Source organism: Pomacea canaliculata, linkage group LG8, assembly GCF_003073045.1.
Source record: "Pomacea canaliculata isolate SZHN2017 linkage group LG8, ASM307304v1, whole genome shotgun sequence".
NCBI classification, from domain to species: Eukaryota; Metazoa; Mollusca; class Gastropoda; order Architaenioglossa; family Ampullariidae; genus Pomacea; species Pomacea canaliculata.
The window spans coordinates 12721246-12746885 of NC_037597.1; the positions used below are offsets into that span (position 1 = coordinate 12721246).

General features: G+C 36.8%; 1 protein-coding gene across 9 annotated transcripts; it reads left to right on the forward strand.

The window, feature by feature from the left end:
• The first annotated feature begins 117 nt into the window (after nucleotides 1-117).
• LOC112570340 (tubulin polyglutamylase TTLL5-like) lies at nucleotides 118-25640 on the forward strand. 9 transcript variants are annotated; one of them, XM_025248733.1, is made up of 32 exons: nucleotides 118-397; nucleotides 1821-2032; nucleotides 2283-2392; nucleotides 2642-2724; nucleotides 3105-3211; nucleotides 4144-4207; nucleotides 4657-4723; nucleotides 6394-6476; nucleotides 6772-6841; nucleotides 8280-8364; nucleotides 8459-8560; nucleotides 9039-9130; nucleotides 9617-9724; nucleotides 10466-10547; nucleotides 10842-10903; nucleotides 11189-11280; nucleotides 13716-13748; nucleotides 14249-14263; nucleotides 16677-16846; nucleotides 17066-17128; nucleotides 17401-17460; nucleotides 18293-18350; nucleotides 18620-18725; nucleotides 21197-21276; nucleotides 21502-21843; nucleotides 22084-22230; nucleotides 22506-22630; nucleotides 23341-23594; nucleotides 23790-23929; nucleotides 24175-24204; nucleotides 24975-25049; nucleotides 25405-25640. In XM_025248733.1, the coding sequence occupies exons 2-32, from the start codon at nucleotides 1902-1904 to the stop codon at nucleotides 25501-25503; spliced, it is 3135 nt and encodes a 1044-aa protein (XP_025104518.1). In that variant the 5' UTR covers nucleotides 118-397; nucleotides 1821-1901; the 3' UTR covers nucleotides 25504-25640. The 9 variants fall into 9 exon arrangements, with proteins under 9 accessions (XP_025104518.1, XP_025104515.1, XP_025104519.1 ...); XM_025248730.1 differs by having other exon boundaries at nucleotides 232-397; nucleotides 18617-18725; XM_025248734.1 differs by having other exon boundaries at nucleotides 232-397; nucleotides 18617-18725; nucleotides 23799-23929.

Consider the following 25640-nt stretch of genomic DNA (forward strand, 5'->3'; position numbering starts at 1 on the left):
TGAAACAGACGCTGAAGGCTTTCAGCATACGGGAAGGAACTCTTATGCCGTCTCATGGTTCTAACGTACTTCTTTCCCTTGCATAAGAAACTTTCGAAAGAAAAATTCGGAAAACCGATTCTGCGTTATGGAATCATGACCATCGCAGAATTTACTTTTAAAAAAACGAAGTAAATCTATATCCTTGCATCCACTTGAAATTTTATTAAATATGGTTTTGAAACTAATTTATACTGGGGTTAAATCCTGTTAACAACGCATGTTGTGACCTGAGCTGATGGCGGCTAGTTTATCTTTTTTTTTCAGCTGATCACATTGGGCTGGTAATGACTGAAATCAGACGTCAAGCCATATAGAATTTTATGTTTTTTATGGTTTTATATTTGGTGCCCGACAGGTAAGTTTAAATTTATTTTATTTTGTCTCGCTTACAACAGATCCCACATTTTATCCGCTTAGCAACATTGCACTGCTTGTAGTATACCACAACGAGTCATTGGAGTCAATGGGATCAGGCGTAGGTTTCTTTCAAATCAAAATATTATGCGTTTGCAATAGATATAAGGAAAGATGTAGAGTTGTTTTCATGGGTTGTCACACTGGATAATTTTGTGTAGTGTACATTAATTTTTGTATATATAAATGTGCTTTGGGTATGAATCTGCGGCTCTTAAACTTTTGCTGAACAGGTGTCTACCATGGCCGACTTCCATGACAACCTGTAAACTGCCCCACTTTGACGACTGATTTTTAGAAAGAATTGCATTATAGGGTTTCAAAGCAATATCCCATGCAAAATATTAAACCTTTTGTCGGTAGATTTAGGGCAGTACAAAATATAATGCCGCCATGTTCTTTCAGGTAACGAAAGACGAGAACGTCAGCAATGAAAAGGACTACAATTTTATGTTATAAAACTAGCATTTAAAACAAAATAGTATATGCTACAACCAGCTTTAATACGAACAAGCCAAATGTGTTAAAATTATATAAACGGCTTCATCATGTTAGTATTTTGATGTATGTAGTTTCTGCCCTGTCAAATATACGATTGCTTTATCATTTTTAGGTTCAGGCTAATTGTAGACGACATATGGGCAGGATTTTACTTTCCATAGGGATTCAGTGTATCGGCCCTATGCTCCTCGAGGAGTAACCAGGAATAAACTAAAACTAAAGGGTTTCAGTGTATATTATACTAAATTCTCTTGTGTGTGTTCACTGGGGTGATTGCATTCTACATATCAGAATATTCACTGCCAATACCAATAGTTTTGACCTTTCTGCAAAAAAAATAAAATCATTATTTCCTAGTGCACACACTTTCACAAGACATTCTGGAGCAAAAGACTTAACATTAAAAATAACACACTTTTTTTATTTTGCACAAAGCATGTAAATTGGTGAAACAGGTTTTACAACCAACAGGAAGATACCTTTAAAAAAAAAAAGGTACAGCTAGTGGTACATTCACATTATTTTTATAACCATCTATAAGTAGGTTTACATTTGCATTTCTAATTAACTAATAATCTCTCTTATTAAGACTAGTAGAATGATAGTTTAAAGTTGTAATAGAGGAGTGAGCTGGTTATCAGTAATAGTAAAGTGCAAAACAACCCAAAAATAGTAAAATACATAAAGGTATGGAATTTTGGGGTTCTCCCACACCCATAATTTTTTTACTTCATATTTTGTATTTGGTAAATCTTGAGGATCCTTATTTTGTTTATAGTTATATGGATTTGGTCTGTGAACTCTTTCAATTTTTACCCATTTACTTTTATCGATTTGGGTTAGAGTTATGATTTCTTTTGCAGTCCTGCATTTGTTCAAGTGCAGGATTTAAAATACAATGACAGAAAGATCTTAAAAGCAACAGCAAGACACCTGACAGCACAATGGCTTCACGAGCTACAGACTCAAGTGGTGGTGGATCTCTCACTCCATCAGAGCAGAGTGGAGAAGAACGCAGTGACCATGATTCAGACTATGAGACTGATGATGGGGAACAGGAAGAAGAAAATGCCAGGTAATTTTCATCTTTAACCTTGTGCCAAAGAAGCAGGGAACAAAATTCAAAATTAGTAATCTAGACAGAATAAACATCAAAAAGAGCTGTTTTAGTCTACTCCAATGACAAATAATGCTTAACACCATAAGTTTCCTATTTTCTATCTATTTGCTCTTACCTTTTTCCCATGTTTGTTTTGTTTACTTTTATGGGTAATGAAAATTTCCACATTATCCTAAGTTACTATGTCTGTATCTTCTTTCTAAAGGGATAAAAATTTTAACATCATGTGGACAGGCTATGGAAAACGCACTCCAGTTATTCTGTTTAATTCAAACTGCATTCTGCACAAAAAAACTGATCTTAAGGCTATTGGAGGTATGTATATAAAGGGCTATTGAAATTGTTTAATAATTTGGTTATCAAACTTCATTAGCATCAATTTCTCTTATAGCAACAATTTGAATAAGTTAAATAAAAAAACCACATGGTTGAAACATCAAAATGAACAGTAATAAAAAAATTTAGTAGCCTTCATTTGACATGGAGAAATATGTGTAAAATATATTTCTTTCCATTCTTCATGCTTAGTTTTTGTTTGGTCTTTCCTTTTTTTAATATTTTTAGAGCGGTATCACTTAGCCTTCAAGTTTGGCACATCAGATTGCAAGATCATCCGAACTATTCTTCACAGCCATGGCTTCCATGAAGTAAGAAAGAGAAATATTCAAGTATTTAATAATTAAACTTTCACAGAATGATCTAAATAGTAATAAATACTGCTGGCACTTATGTCTTCTAGAAAAGTCTTGATCTGCTGTCCACCTAATGACAAGGTTTGTATGTTAATTTAGCCATTCTATTTAGACTTTACTTTTCTTGACAATATTTTTAGAGATATTTTCAAGTAAATGAAAAGTACTTTTTAATTGTATTGATTGACACATTTTGTAAACTCTTTCTTTAGTCTTCAGTTTGGCTTTTGCTTTATAATTTAGATGTTTTGATATTCACAAAAAATATCTATACAAGTTATGGGGATTTAATGTAAGTTAAGTGTTATTTTCTTTTGGAACTGCATTTTGACTAGGTACACCCCAACAGTCAAGACTTTAATCTGATGTGGACAAACGCTCACTTAAAGCCTTTCACACTGCGCTTACTGACTGAATTCCAGAAAATCAACCACTTTCCCAGGTATTTCAAAACTTTCATAAGCATAAATCACTCTCCCCCACCTTTAAATTGATCACAGAGTCAGACCAAGAAGTCTGCTGATCTGTTGTCAAGGCTATAATATTTTTCAGTTCTATAATGTGTGCCATTGGAAACAATCATTGATCTCTTTTCTGCCCTCAGCACCAACTTATTGAGTGGTTTATTTTGTATATACTGTGGTAGATGGTAAGATGTTGAGCCCATCTGCATAACACCCAAACAACTTAGCTTGGTATTGAGAATAATAATCATCATCATCATTAGAGAACTAATATATTGCTGTTCCTCAACCAAAGTCAGGCTCATAGTGCTTTACAAAACCACAAAACGTACATTTACAAATAAAAAATGCATCACTATCACCACCACCCGAAACAAACACATTCAAGTACCACAGTCTTATACCTACAGGAAAGGAATGTAGACAAAACTACACAATAATGGTAGACATGATAAGGGTAACAGCTAGAGTGTTTGAAAATTATGGACATTGTTTGAAATGGTTTTGACTTATTAGTAAATGGAATCACCATGCACTGGATCATAGTCACATCATATAACAGGTCTGCAGTGAAGTCGCTGTTTTGGTGGAAAGAGAATCAGAGTGATGAAGTCTGACTAATTAATAGGAGGACATTAAAGTTACCACAGTTTCTGATCTGTAAGTCTTGCCAGGTCCAGATAATATGAGATCTCTTTGACCATTGTATGTTCTTTTGTAAGTGTAAACTTATCTGTAAGTCTGCACCACCTTAAAGCATTGAGCTCATTTTCATGGGGGAAAATGTGGTATACAAGTCATGATGATGATGATGACAATAGTAGTAATGATGACGACGATGTTGATGGCGATTGTTATTTTTTATTGGCTGCTTTGGAGACTCATCCTTTGCTTGACTATTTTTTTTCAGATCTTATGAATTGACAAGAAAGGACAGGCTCTTCAAAAACATACAGCGCATGCAGCAAATCAAGGTCAGACAAAATGTTTGCTAATAATATAAAAAGGAACAAAAATCAGCTCTTAAATGATAATACTAATGCCTTTATTATCATGGAATTACAGTGAATATGTATATCTTCTTGCTTCTTCATACAGCTGGATTTCCAACAATGGTGGTGATGCAGATATCAAATAATATGACTTAACAGGGTGGTTGGTCAGAAAAAATTGTGCAGTATTTATTGAACACAGACTTAGTTTTCTACTTTGTTTGAAGAAGATCCATAACTGAGTTATGCAATCAGTTTTAAGCAAAATTGAATACTTTTAAAAACATATTGCCTGATTTTTGTATGTGTCTCATCCCAGTTGGATTGATGCATTTCTGCTACAAAATAACTGAAGTCAAGACTTAAAATATGTCTCACTTTCTGTATATCAGTGTGATCCTGAATATGAATATGCTGTTTTTCTTGTAAAGGGAGCAAGACACTTTGACTTTGTTCCTCAAAGTTATGTTCTGCCAACTGAATATCAGGACTTTTGTAGTAAGTGGCCTTTTATATTTTTACTGCCACTACTTATTCTTTCAATACAATCAGCAAAGGAAAAAAATTATGCTATTGAAAAAGTTCTAAGCAAACTAGTTGATCATCAGTTTAAATGCAGCCATATACAACTGCGTGAAAGCAAGTCCATTTCCATAATCTGTAAGAAAATTTTTAGAAGTGAAGGTGGTGGTGTATTATTTAGTACCTATACTCATATATTTTTAAACTACTTTGGTGTTCAGTAGCCGAATTGTTTTGTTTATTTAGTACAGGGGTGGGAAAGGTACAGAATCATGTGGTCTGACCCTGCCAAGGCAGTGAAATTACAGCTTGACCAAACATAGCAGGCTAATATTTTAGTTGATAATTTTGAATGATCATATATATATATCCTAATGGCTGAAAAAAGGCTCCCCACACCTACATCTAATGTATCTTTTGAGAAGAAATTCCTTGTGTCTAACAGTGTTGAAATTTAAAACCTTTGGAAGCTTGGGAGCAGGCCCGTTCTTAGCCCCCGCGGGGCCCGAGGCAAAGGGCATGTGCGGGACCCTCACGCCACGATCACACGGTTTTAGTTGGGATCTAAAGTCACTTGCCTAGTTACCATATCAATCAAAAGCGCGGGGCCCCTTGAAGCGCGGGGCCCTAGGCAGATGCCTCGTCCGCCTGCCCCTAAGCACGGCCCTGCTTGGGAGTATCTCTGTAAATGATTAGGACAAAAGCTACTGTTTCCTGCTTACTGTTCAGATATTGAAGTTTTTTTTTTTCAACCTCTGACTTTACTGAAAAAGTTTTTAAAAACATAAGCAACTTTTGGTGCTGACATGAATGACCCTTAATCAACAAGTTGCAGCTGTCAATCTGATTAGTGCTTGACAAACTACTAACATTCGTGTCTGCACATTCGTTCTGTGAAGGCTGGATTACTGTTATTCTTTGTTCACAGACTGCCCTGAATATCTCGCTAACAAACCAGAGAGTACAAAACTCTGGAGCTCAAAACAAGGAAATGGGACCATATCAGTCGTTTTCCTTGTTCTGCGCTGTCTGCCTGTTAAATGAATGATCACATTTAGTATAACTTGGCAGTCTTCTGCTTCTCTCTGCAGTCTTGTTCTGCCTTCTCTTCCCATTCTGACCAGCTAACTTTGCTCATTGTCTGACTAGAGCACAGTCTACTCCTATCACTAAATCTGTAGCATATGGTCACTGGCTTTTTAGTTGAGGTGCAGCAAAATAATGGAACTCCCTTTTTTATATCTATTACTTACCCATCATTAAGTCTTTTCTTTGAAACATGCATTAAAATGCATCTTTTTGTGAGCGTTACTCTTAACTACAGACCGGTTACTAACCCATTCCCTCTCTCATCTTTTATATCTCTTGATTAGTTTGTCGTGCTGATAACCTTTTGATGCTTCCTTTTTTAAACTAATTCTTCATCATTACTGTTACTTCTGTGTCTTTTCTGTCTTTTATATTTCCTCCTCATTGATGTTTATTTTCTGTACCATCATGTACTACATACTGATCTAGCTCTGTGTCAAGCACTGAGCACATGATCCTATGTAAATGTGAATCTGCTGTGTATATTAATAGTAGTAGCAGAATGTATCAGAACTACAAAATCGTTGGGTTTTTCTTCTTTCCTGTGTTTTTGAAAGCTTATTTCCTCAAAGATCGAGGGCCATGGATTGTCAAGCCAGTTGCATCTTCGAGGGGAAGAGGAGTTTTTCTTGTGAATCATGTAAGACGACCTTTTGCCTATTTTATGCTCTCCTGATATTCTCTTTTCATTGCAAGATAGGAGAGCTTATGGCAGTTGGAGATAAGCACCTGAGGAGGCAAATGATTGAAAGTACTTCAGTTAAGTGGGAGAACCACTTGTTCATAAAATTGCCTCAACTTGAAATAAGAGCTGTGTAAATATTTACCCTGTAAAAGAGAAAGAGTGAGTGATTTGATAAGCAGTTATGCGTGATCTTCACTGATCTTCTAATCTTCACTCTTTTTTAGCCATTTTATATTCTCTTGTTTTTCAGCCAGATCAAGTGCCACTAGATGAAAATCTGATTGTTTGTCGTTACATCGATAATCCTCTGGTCATCGATGGTAAGTGCATTTCATTCAGGAATCATACTTTAACATTTCTCAAAATAAATTGTGCTTATGCTTCTCTGTGTGTCTGTGTGTGAACGCAGACGTGTACTACTTCTTTGATCTCACCAGATGACGTGACATGGGATGCTTCATTGTCATCAGATGGTGGGTCTTTTCAGTTTTTCAGGCCTGAGTCAGACTGCATGCATCTATTGCCGGGTGGTCCAACATGGTCTCTTATTGGTTTTAACTGCATCTATCATATCAGGACAACTATTAGATATGCTTATGCTTTGCTCCCTGTTCACGGGTGCTATTTTTGAAGTCAGCATGAAACTGAGCCCAGCTCATTTCACTTCTCAAAGCCAATCAGTGTGTATTTCTGCCTGAAACATGTTATCTTGGATTAATGTAGTGACTGAAGATGCTTATGACAGTTATTCTCCACAGGTTCCCCACAGGCCTTGAACAGGTTTGTGCTCATGATATGCACAAACATTGCGGTCTCACCTTTAATTGTCATGTAACATGAACTGACATTATGTCACCCTGCTGTGTTTGTGGCACAAGATACCACAACTTGACAAGGAGCTGCATTGTTTTGCTTCCCTTAACCTGATTTCTATCTCCTATGATAAGGTCATCTGGTAAGGCCAAAGAAAAAGGAAAATTCTTCTTGTTAATTTTCTTATTCTCCCTACTTTTTGGTTGGGTCAGAAAATGGTGGATTTCATGTGCTGTCATCTTTATAGCTGTCTGAGGACTGTTGCTTATTAACCTACATGCCAGACATGTATTAGCTCACTGTCAGGGAGTTATTTTGATGTTTAGAGAACAAACATAGCCTAATATCTCCTATGGTCATGTCATCTGGTAAGCCTTGAAGAAATAGAATTTACCATATGAATTTCATGTTTATGTGAGTAAAAGTAGGAGTGGAGAGAGAGAGAGTAATGGAGAAGGAAAGAAAGACAAGTGTGTGAAAGAGACAACAATGAGCAACAGAATTGAATTTATTTATTGAAGAGGCCTTCAGCCCATTTCAAGGAAGGGGTTTGGTGGGGGGCAAACAGTACACAATACAATATAAAACAATTCCATAGAATATACATTATAAGCTACACAAACTGTCTAATGAATTAAATAGTCAACTAAATTTTGCACTTCAAATACTTCACAATTGGAATTTTCTACATTATTAACAATATACTCGTTAGCATTTGCTAGTAGCATGGGAAAATGGAAAGCAGATGAATATTAATAATACTTTTTATGTGTATATTTCTAAATTCACTATATCTTGGAAATAAGAATATAACAGGCATTTCTGACTGTATAACACCTGGACAAAAGGGACATGACAGGATATTAAATGAACGACAGAGTGATGGAGAGATACAGGTAAAAAAAGACACTGCAATTGTTGAAACATTGTATTTCTCTCCCCTAGGTTTCAAGTTTGACATTCGACTGTATGTAGCAGTAACTTGCTATGATCCTCTTGTCATTTACTTATATGAAGAGGGCCTTACAAGGTGAGACATTTATTTGCCTTTTGTTAGTGTTAAAATAAATAAATGATTTGTTTAAGTTAATATTTTTCTTATCTCACTTTCATTGGTTTTACAGGTTTGCTACTGTCAAGTATGAAAAAAGCTTCAGACATCTGCGTAACCAGTGCATGCATCTGACCAACTACAGCATTAACAAGAAAAGTCGGGATTATGTCAAGTAGGCTTTTATTGATTGTTGAGTATTCATTATTTGTTCTTGGCATTGTACCAGATGACATGACTATATGGAACTGGCAGAAAACCAAATCAGCCAACTCACCCCCGACCCACCTCCACCTGCTGTCACTGTGAGTGACATCACATCTATGTGACAGATTTAGAGAGAAAGTTTATTGTATTTACCTGTCCAAGCTTACAGCTTATTTTCATGATTGACTCAAGCCAGACTGATACCTAAAAAAAAAAGGTTTTGGAATTATTTACACATCATGCTTTTTTTTTTTTTGGGGAGCATCGCATTTGAGTTGAGCATTTAAGGCCTCTTAAAACATGTACTGAATCAATCTGAGTAGGTGTTGACAACAGAAGAGCAAGGAGAGCGATTTGCATGTCATATTATTTATAATGCATTACTTCATATTGTGTACTGTGTACTATCATTTGAAACTTAAACAGCACATGCAATTTGCTATTAGGAATGATGACCCAGACGTTGAGGACTATGGTAACAAGTGGTCCATGGGAGCAATGTTGCGTTACTTACGTTCCCTTGGCAAAGATACAACTGGTAAGGTCCTATAATCAGAGCCAGTTTTGTGTCATTCTTTGGGAAGAGGACTTAATTGCACAGCAGTTGAATAAAGAAGAAACAATTGGGATAGACAACTGCTTTCACATTTGTTGGAGTTTGTTTTGCTATAGAATGTGATCAACCATATTTTTTTTTATGCTTTCTTTCTCAGTTGTTTAAGTGTAGTCAGACTGCAAGGGTCGACGTTATAAAATTTGTATTATTACCTGTGATATATGAGAGTCTAAGGTTTACTATCAATGAAAGCAGGTTCGTAATCCAAATTTTGGAATACCAAATTTTCAAGTAGTCAAATGAGATTCCTTAACTGAGTACATCACTATCTTATTGTAAATTGTTAATCGCTTTGACTGGATTCATGCAATAATTAAGGTGTGAATATAAATGCAGTTGTTAAGTGTTAGGGAACCATTTAATTCACTTGTATCAACATTATTCATGTCTTTAACTTTTGATCTGTAGCCCTGATGATGAAGATAGAAGATGCAGTGATTAAGACAATCCTTTCTGTGGAGTTGTCCATAGCAACTGCCTGCAAGATGTTCATGCCTTTCAGGGGAAACTGTTTTGGTAAGTCACATGCAGACTTCTTATCTTCTAACCCTCCACTCTGATACTCACCTCTTTTTAAAAAAAAATAAATAAAGCAATCAAAAGTAAATAACTTGCATTACTTTATGCACGTCTATTCTGCTTCACTCCTTACACTTTAGTTTCCTGCTCATCTGCAGGCGGCGAAGTGGTGCAACAATTAGCACCTGTCACCATTACAGTGAAGGTTAGATATCCTGGGTTCAGCTGTTGTCTCGGGCACACTGTTCTCTCCCTACATGTGCCCTCTGTTTACAGTGCTGACTGCCTTGCTGTGATATAGCCTTAGTTGCTGATTCGACATAAAGCACCAATTCCCCCTTTTCCCCCTTTCCCCCTCCTGCTCATTTGCCAAGTGCTTGTGGTTTTTCAGCTATGCATGTTTCAGTGAACTGTTTGTGTTGAGCAGTACAAATGAAGAAGTTTTGATTAAATGTCCCGATGGCTTTAAACTGCTTTCTATCATTTCTGTCTGCTAAGACTAGATATCAATAAGGTAATTAAAGAAAAACATATTTCAGTTCTTGAAGTGAAATTATTTAGAAATACTGAGAAAAATGTTCATAGTTTACTCTTTATTATTTCTAAATGTTGAAAAACAAATGTCTAAACTGAGAAGCTGAATCTTTGGGACTAGAAACTAGTTTGAGCTTAAACATCAGTGCATATAATAGCATACCTATTTAATTGGTTTTGTGTGTGTGTGTGTGTGCATGTCAGAACTTTATGGGTTTGATATATTGGTGGATGAGAGTTTTAAACCCTGGGTGCTTGAGGTCAACTTATCTCCATCCTTGGCATGGTAAGTATGCAGAATTTCATATTTATGACAATATATAAGGAAGAACACTGTCTGATAATGGTAGTAATGATATTACTCAGCCATAATCATGTCGGCACCTTAATGACAAAGCATCAATTGGAGATTTATAAGTGATCTCACTAAGCAGGTAGTTGTTTTTTGTTTTTTTTCTCATGAAGTACATATCAACATATGTTTTACTGTTTCATGAACTGTAAGTAATACTGCCTTGAGCTTTCAACTACCTATAGCAGAAAATTTTATTTAATTTTTTTTTCTTGTTATTTCTGACAGTGACAGTCCACTGGATCTGAAAATCAAGGGCAATATGCTGTGTGACCTGTTTAGCCTTGTTGGTAAACATAAACATAAAATGACACTTCTTCTTGGGATTGCAATAGGATTGTTCTGGTTAAAGAATTAGCTCTGGGAAAAAATCCTCATCTGCAAGGATGTTGGAATTTGTGCTATTTTTCCTACACATTTGAAGAGTTAAAACAGAGGTTCCTCATCTTTGTCGATAAATTGTACAAAAATGATGAATAATATAAAATTAAAACATGAACAAAGCAGTGCTTCAGTGTAAGTATTAAGATCATGAAGATTTTGATAAAAATTTAAGATTTTTTGATAAAATACAGGAATTGTGTGCCATGATCCCCTGACGAAAAACATGATTCCGCAATGCCACAGAAATCAAGAAACTGCTTCAAAGATTTCCGCCCGCACTAAGGTAAAACTGAAATTAGTATGCTTTATATTATTCTTTTAAGAATAGGAGTCCCTTAGATTTTTTTTCTTTTAAAATGTTGTTTAAATATGTATCATAAGGTAAAGCAAGAAACTTCAATATGTGAAAAATAGCAAGTAGCATAGGTTGACGTATTTATTTCCTCTTTTTTGACTTTTGTGCCTTAAAAGTTGAAACATCCTATTATTGTTTTGAATGTTTGCAGAATTATGGCCTGTGTATATACTATAGGAGATCGTTGTTACAATCTTTCCGTATCTTCTTGTCAAATGCAGACTATGGCCCATGGAACTGATCATGTGATAGCATGATTTAACTCTTACCACTCATGTTAATATCCTGCATAGGAAATGTTATGTACCAGGTTCAGGCCCATTCTTAGCCCCACTAGGCCCGAGGCATAGGGATTAATTTGGAGCCTAGTTACCAAATTAATGAAAAGTGCAAGGCCCCCAACAACTATCACAAGCACTAGGCCCTAGGCAGATGCTTCATCTGCCTGCCACTAAGCACGGCCCTGACCAGGTTCACTTAAAATCTTGCCACATGGCTCATAAACCCCCACCACTCCTCTTCCTTGAACTAAAAAAGACTTAACAACATGTAAATCAAAGTAGAAGTAAGAAAAGATTTATCAAACATACAAATCATGCAAAATACAAGCATACAGCAGTTTGGCTCATCTGAAAGGGCTACCAGTGCTATCCATGTTATTCATACTTAAAATTCTACAGTTCTGTGAGCTCATCACCACCATCCACTCTCACATACATATGCATATCAACTTAGCTCAGGCAGTTGTTGCTGCTGCTCTCATACTGCATTCTTCCTGCATCTCTCAGTCTTTCCAATTTATGAGTCCACGTTTGCAATGAGGTGAGAAGTTAACAGTTACAGTTACAGCATGCTGGTGACTCTTCACTCATACTGCCCTGACTGCCTTTCATCACTTGATTTGCAAACCATGTCAGAGAGCAACAGCTACTCCCCAGGAAACATGAAAACATGGCTTGTCTTACAAGGGCTTGTTCACCTGACTACATTGTCATATCACAGTGGTACCCACTGGGTTGAACAATGTCACATATAGTTGCCAAACACCACCCAGACATGACCTGATGCTTTGAACACTGGTGCTTTGGAGCACAGGCAAATACACAGATCTTCTCTTCTCATTTAAGCCAAGCGTTTTCAACTTTCTTCTAAGTCTTTGCCCTCGTGGCCTAAGTCTCAGTCTCAAAGAAAAGTCTCTTGGTGTTGATGACATATTGACCTTTGACCAAGTGCTCTGTTTGCACTGACAACGTGCAGAGCCCCTGCAAAGTTCTTGTTTCTTATTTTATTTCATACATTCACACACACACACAATTAAGGAAACCACCCCTCATGACCAGTAACTATCCCCAGCCCTGCCTACAGGTGGCATGATGGAGAAGATAGACTAATTCGCTCCCATACTGTGCTGGTAAGTCCCTGTGACAAGCCCTTGAATGTTTGTTGCAACTTTTGCACTAGCACCCTGTCTTAGACAATCTTCACACTTGCACTGGAGGTAGCCTACCACTGTCCATGCATTGGCTCTTTCTGGCCAGTTATGGACTTGTATAATGAATGCTGTTCTTAAAGTCTGTTCTTAAGACCCTTTACTTAAGTGATCTCTGGCCATGAACTTGTCGGCAGTTTCAGTCTAGACCTTAATTGTGGGAGATTTACCAGCTCCACTTAATCATATCAAAACCATTATACAGAAACATTACCCCTTTAAAGGAATTCAAACTTATATTTTTTCTTTTTAAAAAAAAAGACATGCTGTTGTCAAGCCTAGGGTTATTTTTTTATATTTGTGTGCTTTTGATCAGTAGTTCTAGATATTTTTGTTAGTTTTAGTCTCAAGTATGACCTTCAGTTGTGACATAAAATGCTTGCCTATTTTATTGATGTGTATTTTTGGTAACAATTAAACAAAAATAACTCATCTGTCGAATCTTGTAAAGGAAAATGTTTTGTATGTTTACTCTGTATAGTCTTTTCCCACCTTGTTAGCTATCTCACTTTTTTTTCTTTTTTGTGTCTCCATCATCATCCACCCTTCCTGTCTTCGTCCTCTCTTTCTCTCTGCCCCTGTCTTTTGCCTTTCTCTCTCTCTCTTTTTAAACTTTTTGCTGGGATGTTATACCTCTGGCATAATGACATTCATTATAAACTATGCTTGTGTGTGTGCTTCATATTGGTGATGCTCCATATCCTAATCACACAGATCACACAGTCTATGGATGTATTGTTATAAATTCCCTTTCCATGTTAGCTAGAAGTATACCTGGTCTCCAGCAGTCTGTACATGCTTGATCACTTAGGCTTTCATTGTGTTGTAGCTGCAACATTTGCACTTTTAGAAATCTATTTGTTTTTCTGTTTAGTCTGCTTTTACTAGGCCCGTGTCTGCCAGGATGGTAAGTGACCTCCCATAGTCCAGCACAGTTTTTCCTTCTTCTTGATATACCTCAGTGCTTTTTCTGCTCCTAGTCTTGCACACAGTTTAGAAATGTGGTAATCTTTGCAAGTTTGCAGACTATTCATGACAGCTATAAATGATCTTGTCAAAAGCTTTTTTCTCATGTTTTGTATCCCAAATTCCAATCCAAAGGTAGCATGATAATTATTTCCTTTTGATATTTACTTGCACAGGTGAGGTTTTCTTTTTTCACATCTGCATTTTTATATTGATCGACCATTTTCACCGATGACATTTAGAATTGATGCACACTTGATAAAAATAAAACCGAACTTTATTCAATAAATAGCTTTTCTTTAAATCTAAGGATCATAATAACAGAAACTTTTATTTATTTTGAGACAGTAACAAATACTATTAAGCCCACATCTTACAAAAAAAATCATCACAGTATCACAAGTATTCAGTTTTAAGCATCGGATATTTTTTTCATTACAGTCACCTCCAGTCTTGGTAAATAGGTTTGAGAAAGTTGGCAGTTAATGTTAACAGGCCGAACAACAATGTTTAGTTCTGTTTGTAAAGTGTATTAGTGGTGTCCATAACATGTGCTTTTGTGTGAGATTGTTTTCGGCCCTAGCTTTCCTGTGGTCCTAGCACCTTTTCATAACAGCTTTGTGATATAACATGTTTGCTTCTTTTAATTGTTTTCAACATTGCTGATTTTGTTTCATGATTAAAAATATGTGTTTGTGTTGTATTTGCCATAGGTATACTTATTTAACGATCGTGATTAGTACTACTCTCCATCCTATCAATCTAAGATGCATGGGTATGTGACCGTGTTTATGTGTGTGCACTCATGTAGGTACAGGTGTATAATGAAGGATAAGGCTATAAATTTATTACATATTTGTTTTTGTTTATTCCTTGTTACTCCTCAAGGAGCATAGAGTCACAACAACACCTCACCAGCAGACCTAGTTTTGGGCAGCCCTTCCCACTCCCTCAGTTGGGCCAATGTGGTTACAATGTCCTTTACCTCGCTCTGTACTGTTCTTTTCCAAGTCTGCTTTGGTCTCCCAACTCTCCTGAGGGTTCCAGTCAAGTGCCTGCCTCTCAAGTGTGTCCCATCCAGCTCCATTTTTTGATGCTTTGGCTAGTGGCATTCTGGTTGGTTCTTTTCCACAGGCTGCTGTTGGAGATCTTTTTATGCCATCTTATTCCCAGAATATGGCGTAGGCATTGGTTGTTAAAGATATGGAGCTTTGATGGTTTTTGTCATTATCCAGATTTCAGAATCATACAGTAGAACTGGCTTCACATTAGTGTTGAAGATGTGGGTCTTACTGTGGAAGGATAATGCTCTGGAGTTCCAGATGAGGCATAAGCTGTTAAAAGCATGCCTGGCCTTGTTGATGTGGCTTTTGATGTCATCATCTGCTCCAACGTCCTTGTTGACAATCCTCCCCATATACACGAAGTGGTCTGTTTCCATGAAGCTCTCCTAGAAGTTGGATTGGGAGTTCCTGCTTGTTGTTGGTTCTGATCACTTCAGTCTTCTTTCTTTTGACCTTTAACCCAGTGTTCTCTGCTTCCTCTGTTAGTTTACTCAGTTTATTACATAGAAACCATTAAATCTCTGCATCTATGTTGTCTTTGATGTTGTCCACACAGTCTACAGACATAATGCTAAGTACCTACAGTTTCATGGTCATTAGTATTCTAACAGTCACCGATTTCTCAGAAATTAACATTAGAGAGACTGATTCTCCCAAAAGTTGCTTGAATGTTGAAATAGTTCAGTTTTCAATTATCATGAGCTTCAGTCTTACTGTGTATTGGTGTGCTAACTTTTGACTTCAGATGTTCAAAATATATGAAAATATTTTCCCAATATGTTACAAATCATTTTAAGTGCATTTTTGGCAATAATTAAAAATTATAAGACAGTAAGTTGAACATGTTTTTGATTCATTAAAAATCTAATACTTTGTTTATAAGCACAGCAAAATTGAAATTTATCTCATCATATAAAGTAATTCTTTTTTACTATGCACGTAAATGTTTGAGATCCAAGATATAGGTTATGTCAAAAGGTAGTTCATAACCTGTGAGCAAAACTTGACAGAAAACCTTAGAAAGAAGGAAAAGGAAATATGTGTAATGAATCCAATGGAATTTTTTATGAGTAATTTGTCATGAAGTCACTGGTAGAGGAGGTACACTGGATATCCGCACAAACACACACAAAATGATTCAATTGTTTCAAGTACAGGTCTGAATTTGTGTTTGAATTCAGCCAGTCACTCTGAGTACTTATGTGGGAGCTTCTCACAGTTAATGGCTTACACTCAATGCGTGAGAGTGGGAGTCTATAATGCACATTAACTCTGTTGGTTTCATTGCACTAACACCTTAAGCAAGAAGAGCCTTGGTCTTGTCATGCTGTGGTTCAGCATTTACCATTGATACTGAAGACTAACATGTCTAATGTCTCTGATATCTAGAATTACATGGTAATGATAAGGATGCGTGCTCATGCATTTACACATCAATGCATATTTATGTACAAATGTATCCAAGTCCATGCACACAAATTAACTTTGAGAAGTAATAAACAAATATATGGAGATGGACACTGAGAAATAAGTTCTCTTGGTCAAATCATCCAGACTACTTTTCAAAAAATGGTAGGATTAGAAGTGTAATGTGAGTCTGTGTAATGTGGTTGTGAGTCTGTACAAATGTGCATTTCCTAGTTGCTATAATTTACTTTTCAAATGCATTGATACATCATTGACTTTAAAGATACATTATAATGCAGCATGATCACATAGCAATTATCTTTGTTTCGCATATACATGTATTTCCTTTCTAGAAAATCAAAACAGGTTCTGTAATAGTTCTTCCTGCTTTTTTCCAGAAAAATCGACCTCTTTCTGCATCCTCATCAGCAAAAACTTTGTCAGGGCCTAGCTGGGCTGGGCTGAACAGTGAGGAAATAAAAATCCTACGACGAATCAAAGAGGAAGAACAGCGACAGGAGGGATGGATCCGCATCTTCCCTGGCCCGGACACCTGGGACATATATGGGTAGCTGCTTGTGCTTATCTGTGTGTGTGTAGTAGTTTATTTCTTGTTGCTCCTTTGAGGAGCATAGGTCCGCATATGTGTGTGTGTGCACACACTTTTTGTCTGCATCTAACATCTTCTTGTATAATTTGAATAAGGTCAGTTAGAACATTGTATGAATTTTTTTTGTTCTCTATTGCATGAGCTTTTGATTTAACCCCTTTCCTTTCTTTGTTTCAGGTCCTTTCTACAGTTTAACACAACCCACAACTTGATGTTGCACCAAAGACTTTATCCAGAAAGGTATGAATATTTTCTCTATAATTTTCTTTTCTAGACTGGTTAATTGTTTGAAAAATTAATTGTAAGGAGCTAGAGAGTGAGGAGTGGAATGTTTAGTCATTGGCATGATACAATAAAGGCACAAGGTTTATTACATACTTTGTTATAAACATTGATAACAAAGATGCAGCAAGTACCCGAAATACTGATTTATTTTTCTTTAGAATAGCATTGCATGGCACAAGATATGCCTCACAATATCAAACGTTATTTTGGGATTGTTTGGGTTTCAGACACAAAATGTGCTTAAAAATGACAGCACCAGCTGTTTCTTCAGCAATTGCAAGATCCAAGTAAGACTATAAATAAACGCCACATGTACCTCTTACACAATATTGTTTTTAATATAAAATTTAAGGTGGCAGCTGATGGTAGTAAACATGCAAGGCAGCTTCTTGTAGACATTATTAATCCTTGTAGATAGAGCTGCTTGTAGACAGGGCTACATGTAGACAGAATTACCCCTTGTAGAGAGAGCTACTTTTTGTAGATGGAGCTATTTGTCATCAGGGCAGTTGAACTTATAGCTATTTCTAGATGGATCTACTTGTCAATAGGGCTACTTGTAGACAGCTACTTGTAGATAGGACTACTTCTTGTAGACAGAACTACTTGCAGGTTTGCATGCAGCATTGCATTTTATTCATGTTATCTATAGCTGCATTCTCAAACAATGATATTCTTAGCTGCTACACCCAGTCCAGTATTTAAATTTAAATCTTTTTAGAAGTTACCAAGGCTATTTTACTTATATTTAAATTTTTGCTACTCTATTTTGTACTGTAAATATTGCCATTGCACAGAAGTTCAGTAAAATAGAGATTTAAAAGAAACATTTTAACAGACAGGAGGAGACAAATCTGCTTTGGCTTATTGTAAACATATTGTCTAGAAAAAAAAGAACAGACAAAAAAGTTACAAAAATTGATAATTAAGGAATCAAGATCAGAAATAGAAAGTGTCTACAATATGGACCAGCAAATTACCAAAACTTAAACTAGGAAACATGTATAAGAGAACAAAGACTTTTATGGAAAGGACAAGAAAATTCAACCATTTATGATGACTGCATTAGCTATTATTTGCATGGCAAAATTTGACACTAAGGTTTCCCTTCTGTTTCAGAAATGCCAGCCAACACATTTCTAATGCTAGCCACACAAACTCCAAGTTGGACCTGGAGGTGGGAAAATCTTGTTTTCGTGCACTGATTTAATTTCAAAAACCATTTAAAGAATTTTAGTATTATTATTATTCAGAGTTTTTGACTTCTTGGAATAATGGCATGTGCATTAAAATGAAATTTTTTTCATGTGTGTGTGTGTGTGTGAAAACAGGCACGTGTGTATATGTGTGTATACCCTGCCTCTGTTAAGTATTGTTTAAATCTATGTCAGAATGCAATTTTCTGCCTCTACATTTAATTACATTAATCTTGTCTTTCTCTAGAAGACAGTTGATGCTTACTCACAGGCCTTAGTGAGAGCACGAAAATATGAGAGGAAACTAGGAAGCAGGTCTCAAAAGCCTAAAACTAAATCTCACAAAAAAGGAAGAGGTGGGTCTTACTATAGGAGAGTTAATTATTTAAAAAGTTATTTCTTCTTTGTATTGCACCAGATGACATGACTATGTAGAGTTATCCCGACTAGCTACCCCAATTCCAGCTGTCCACTCCCAATTGGCCAGAGCTGACCAATGAACAGGGAGAACACAACATCAACAAACTCGATCATTCCCTCCCATCCCACCCTTTCCAGCCAGTGAGCTCTCCTCCGGTGTGTTTGTGTTTTTTTTTTTTATTCCTTTTTACTCCTCGAGGAGCATAGGGTCGCAACACCTTGCCAGCAAACTTGGTTTTGGGCAGCCCCCTTCAGTTGGGCCCATGTGGTTGCGACATCCTGTGCCTCGCACTCAACAGTTCTTTTCCAAGTCTGCTTGGTCTCACAACTCTCCTCTTCCCCTGAGGATTCCAGTCAAGTGCCTTCTTGGCAATAGTGTCAGCTGGTTTGTGCAGGGTGTGTCCTATCCATCCATCCTCAGGTGAGTTGGCTAATTTTCTCCCTATTCACTGGTCAGGTCTGACCGATTGGGATTGGACAGCTGGAATTAAGATAGCTAGTTTTGATAACTCCGTGTAGTCATGTGATCTGGTAAGTACTCGAAGAAAGGAATTTTACCATCAAAAATGGTAATTTTAAATAATAATAATAATAATAACAGGACAGCATTATACTGTGTTGTTGTTGAATTTTTTTTGGGGGGAAAGGGGTATACCTTTTTAAGAAAGTAGGTCAGATATGTTCAGACATTGTCTACTTCTTGAACTCTTTCACTGGCACTGATAAAAGATTTTCCCTCTTTCTTGAGAAGGAAAGCTTTTTCAATTGGAAGTGAAAACTTTAGAGCTGGAGGGATTAGGCCCTGCTTTAAAAATTACAGTGATTATTTAATGGCCGTGGTGATTTTTCAATAATATGCAAGGCCATTTATGCAAAATGGCTTTATAATTTAACATTACATCAGGCAATATCACAGTCCAAACAGGTTGCACTCTCTGCACTAACCAAAAAATAATAATAATGGCTAGCAACTGGTTCAAAATGAATCTCATTGATCTGATAACATAAAATGGTAACTATGTAAATAAATTAATTACCAACAAGCCTTTGCACCACCTAGTCCAAGTTATGGTTTTTTTGAGGAGGCTCAATGACTAATCAGTTAAACCAAAAGACATTAAACAAGTCCATGACGTTTGTTTTTATTTTTGAATGACAGTCTGTACAAGAACATCAGATGAATAATTCTGTCAATTTTAGTCTTATGCCACGTTATAACCTAAGCAACAAGTAGACAAACAAAAAATCAGGGTCAAAAACAAGGTGACTTATTAGAGACATTCTAAAACTCACAGCTTTTCCACCACCACAACTAGTGGGGGATGGGGAGGGAGGACTGAACACAGCAGTAAACAGGTGTTAGATCTAACCAATCTTGTCACCACTTTCTCTGAGCCAAGTTTTAGTCAGCAACAATGTTTGATGAACTTCTGCTTTTCCTGGTTGGATGAGAAAGACTAGGTATTAAAGAGTGCCATGTAGAGGTGTGACCAGGAGGCTGGAGAGAGAGAGAAGAGTGATCCCAACTGGCTGCGGGAAAATTGGACATGCAGAAATGGGTCTGGTATATGAAACAGACTAGGAAAAGTGTGCCCTGGACTTACCAGTATTTGGTTGTGGAGGCAGAGCCTCATGAGCAGTAGTATGATGCTGTCTGAGGTGATTGCCTCTATAGATCCTTTTTACAGGCTGGTGCTGCAGTCAACTGGGCAGGCAACAACAGTGAGTGCCAGTAGTGAATGCAGTTTCACACAGTAATATGGCATCATCACACAAATCACAGGGCATAAGAGGTAGCAGTCCGTTTGCAAGCCAAAAGTTTGTGTCTCCTGTAGTGCCAAAGCACATGTATTTCAATCGTCAGCATTCTTCTGTCAACCAAGAACCTGTGCACAGCTGCTGCAGTGTGCTAAGTTTGTGATCGCCACCAAATCATACAATCAAGTTGAACAGTATATAGCAAAAGCCCTCCAATACCTTAGCAGCGCAAGGTCAGAGTCCATTGAAAAACATACCGAGGTGCAGAGAATTCAATGGCAAAGATAAAATTGTATTAATAATATGATAAACTAAAAGACTGAAAATATGAATACAAATGCTAGAGGTCAGACAGGCTTGTCAAGCTCCCACATGGACACTGCTTTCTAATAATGTTATACTGTCAGCATCACCACCAACTGAGCTGTACATCTTGTAAAGCACATTAAGTTTGCCTCTGTATGGGGGAAATGTGCTATATAAATCTTTTCATTATTATTATGTTTTCTTAAGCAGGTCTTCAGGTTCTAGAGTAGACAAATTTTTTTTTTTTATGGTTATGCTTCTCAGTTGCTTTTCCCCTGATATTTCTTGGTTGGTATGATCTGGATTGTAATCATATCACATTTATGTTAACATTTTTTCTCAGCATGCAGAAAAATACAGCTTGTCCAAGGTGTGGCAGAAGATGAGGAAGACATGGAGAACCAGTCTTGTGAAGAGGAAGAGGTTTGTGCAATGTGGAGGAATAATAAATATTCATTACCACATTGTTTGTATTCATTTATTTATTTTCCTCTACAAACAAAGTTGCATATAGTCCATTGGACATGCACCTATAAAGATGGTGCACAGCTCCATCATGATTATTATTATTAGTTTGAATTACCCCCACTCACCCACCCCACACAGACTGTTCAGATAAACTATATTTCATCATTTCCTTGATGCCAGGGTGAAACCAGAAGTAGGCAAGGGGAAGAGGAAGAGAAGAAGAAAGATTCAGAGGATCGTGAGGTGAAACCTGGCCTGCAAGAAAGCACAGAGGTCAAAGTGCAAGAATTACACACTCAGGAGGTCAAAGTAGACTTACCACCTGCCCCTCCCCAATCTCTTCCTCCTCCACCTGCAGAGCCACGTTACAATGTTGTGGAGCTGCTAGTCAAGGGCGTGACTCTGACCAAAATGCAAGCTCGTTCAGCCTTTGCAGCATACCTGCTTTGCGTCCAGCACAGGCTTATCTCTGAGACTGGACCTTTGCTTCAGGAAGATGTGGATGCTCTCAATGAGCAAATGGTGAGAAGCTTCCTCCTTATCATTAAGAGTTATCACCTGTCTCATCATTAAGAATTAACATTATCACCTGCCTCAAATCAAAGCAGAGACCAAACTTGTGCCAGTCTTGTCTAAATGTACATTTCTCGTTTCTGTTTTTTAAAAAATAGAATTAAAGTTAGCTAAATGGCAAGTATTTTTCTTGCATCATTTTAAAAGGCAACTGTGTTAATGGACTTTTCTCTGTTTCTGCCATTGTAGGATCTTGTTTTACGATTTCTAAAGCGAGCTGCTGTAAACCTACAGCAGACTTTTCGAGTTTGTGTTCCCAGCAGAAAACTTCCACTTGGAGACAGACGACGAATCCTGGCAAAGCAGCTTGGAGATTTTGTACATATTTACAACAAAGTAGGTTATTTCACTGTGTTTTGGTAAATCATTATTCTCACATGAAGCTAGCAGTGATCTCATGATTTTATGTATATGTATATGAATGTATGTACATACATCAGCATGTTTTCTAGTTTCCTCTCTTTTTTTCTGTCCTTATTGTGGAGAATTTCCCTGTATTTAATGTGGAAAAAACGATAAAATAAACAGAAAGTCAGATTGCTTTATTTGCTCTGTAGAATCTATGGATCATAACACTAATTTTTACAATTTTTCTGCTCTTTTATACCCAGGAGACAGGACAGTTCAAAGATATGGAGACACTGAACAAGCAGTCTGTTTCTGTGGACCCTAGAATATCAGAATATGAAAATAAGTTAAATGAGAGCAAGTTTGACCATTTTGTTTCTACAGCCAGGTTAGTAGTTTCACATCTGTTGACCTCAGTCATGCTAAGTAACAGACCTTTGGTATTTACATTAAAAGGCAACACTAGTGCAACATTCTTTTTCTTTAAAAATGATGCTCACCTGCCACTAGAAAGCAGAAGAAAATTACCCACAACGCAGGAGAGTTCCCTTGCATATAAGTACTAGTTGTAACAGGGAGTCCAACAAATCTATGCATGTCTTCGAGTCAGATGAAGAAACATTGCTCAAGTTGTCATGTTCAAGAAGCAATATTTTGCACAGAATATGAAATGGGTGATTTTGGAATGCATTCCCACAGATTTTAACTTTATTTAGAACATTTGACTATGACTGAAGTTAAAAAAAGTAAAAAGTCTCAAACAGAACTTGATAGACTAGTAAGTAAATCTCCAGATCAAAATTTAATGCGCATTGACATTGCAGTCTACATTGTTTTATTGATTCTCTGTTACATTTGAGTTAATTTTTCCATATATATTATGGTTAATAAAATATAAACACTTTTCAAATGTTCATTTGTCTAAGATAGACTCCTGTAATTTGTTTATTATGAGGTGAGCAAGATTTGCATGTCACTGCATTTAGCACTAAGCTGTCTGCTTCCTCTACAACACCTGTATATTATAGTTTCTGCTTTATTGTTTAACAATAAATCTGTCGAATCAAAAGCATGTTAAAGCAAATTTACTATTTACAGTGAGGCAGAATTGGAGGAGGTGCTAACAACATACACAAAGCTGAACAAGTCTGCCAGTATCTTTTTGGGCAGCAGTTCCAAACAGCCTTCCCACAACACAAGTAAAAGTGGAAGTGATGACAAGACTTCTTGCACTTTAGAGATCATGCTCCCTGATCCAGACACTCAGTCTCAGCAACACAGTGCACACAGTGCTGCAGAAGGAGATTCAAAATGTCATACCAGACCACCTGGCTCTGGAGAAGATTATGCAGGCAAAACATGTTTTTTTTTATTTTGTTATTTATGTTTATCCATAAAATGTTATATGGAGTCTTTGGATCTTGTTTTTTAATGCAACTAAACACTATCCTATATCCTATATATAGTTAGGAAAAAAGTTTGGTCATGTTCACCCATTATCCTGTTGGTGCTTAGCACAAATTATGATACTTCTGCATCTGCTTCAGTGATTCCAGAAAACAGAAGTGGGATTCCTTTGAGGTCTCCTCAGGACATGCACAAGCATCATCTTCCTTCAACAGTGCTGTGTCCATCTACTCACAGAAGATATTCAGACCCAGCTCAGCCAACATATACAAGCCTCCAGGTAGATAGCATTGAGATTTTGTAACAGTGGTAGTGTTTTAGAAGTGCATGGGTGTGTATGTACACAGAGGTAAGATGCTAAGGACAAATTGTAGAGAACAGAGGATGCAAGAAATGTTTCATGTCTGTAAATGTCCATGTAGCAGCTATTGGATGGGTGCTTACACTTAAATTACACTAAATTAATAACAGTAGGTTTTGACAGTCATGATGGATGACCTCTCTATTTTCCATTTCACTGAACAGAATGCCGTATCAGCCTTGAATTTAAACAGAGTAAATATGTGTTCAGTAATGCTTGCTTTTATTTTTCATTTGTTGTCCATTCTATTATCACTAGGTTTGTTGTGTGGTTACCTAGCATGATTTTGATTTTTTTTAAAAGCATACAGCTTGATGCATATTGTATAGCAGTGTTAAACTATTAAAAACTGCATTAATTGAACCTGGATGTGCTCTCATTTAAAGGCAGAAAAAAATCACTTAAGCTCAAATAGTAAAGCTAGAATCAGAGAGAATATCAGAAGCAAACTCTTAGTAAACTCTGTTCCAGGTTTATTTATACAGGTTAAGATCTCATCATTTGTTTTCTTTGATATTCTTCAATATTGTTATGGTGCAATATTCACCTATCATTTCACTTATGCTAAATAATGTTAAATCCTTTGTGCAGTCTTTGAACACTGACTGAAACAGATTAAAATGTTCAGGTTTCTTTTAAGTTGTATCATTGTATGTACTCTTTAAAAGGAATGTGCCAGCTCTGCATAGCTGTCATTTCAAGTAGCTTTCTCTGCTCTTTACGAGCCTCTGCATATCTATGACTTGCTATAGTGATGCAGATCAGGAAGATGGGGTATCACAGAATAAATAGACAAAATATTTACATGGGTGCCTCAAAATTCATCAGAGCAATGTTCTTTACACACATATATATATATGCATATTATTTGATTAAAAACATAATAATGAAGTAGGCAGTGGTGTAAATAAAGCATTTATTCCATGTTATTTGATTATTCTCTAAGTGTTGTGTTTTACAACAGCTGCTAGGTCAATATCTCGACCTTCTTCTGCATTTTCAAAGTGTTCCCCTTACTCCACAATGGAGCCAGTTGTTGGTGAGTTTTCTCACCAAATTTACCTGTAAAAGGATTCATTTTTATGAATACAGTTACACTTTTACCAATGATTACTGGAAATGTTTTGTTAAATCCCATGAATGAGGAGGAAAAATAACTATTTCTGAGGGGTATTTGCATTCATATTTTTAAGTCAGAACATTTAACATGGGAAAAGCGTATTCTAGCTCAAAATGGAATTTAAATGTTGCTGTCCAACGCAAGCTAGTTCTTTGAAGGAGAAAAAAGAATCCTGCGGTTCACCAAATGTTAATGAAGAAAGAAAGCTCATAAAGATTTTGGAGAGAAAACATTTGATTCCCAAAGAGTCTAGTAATGTATTCTTTGTTATTAGACACCTACCATGAACAAGCAATTCAGGAAGCTTTGCATCGACTGGCCATCAGGCAACAAGCACGACAGTACTCCCCCATCAACAGTTCCAGCACTCTGAGATCAGAAGTGGGAGGTACCCACAGCCGTTCCCACACTTCCGTCTTGCCGAGAGGGGGATCATTGACAAATATAAGTGATCAAAGCAAGGAGCTGAGTGTTGATGAGAACCAACTTCTTGTGCACAGTGGACAAGAT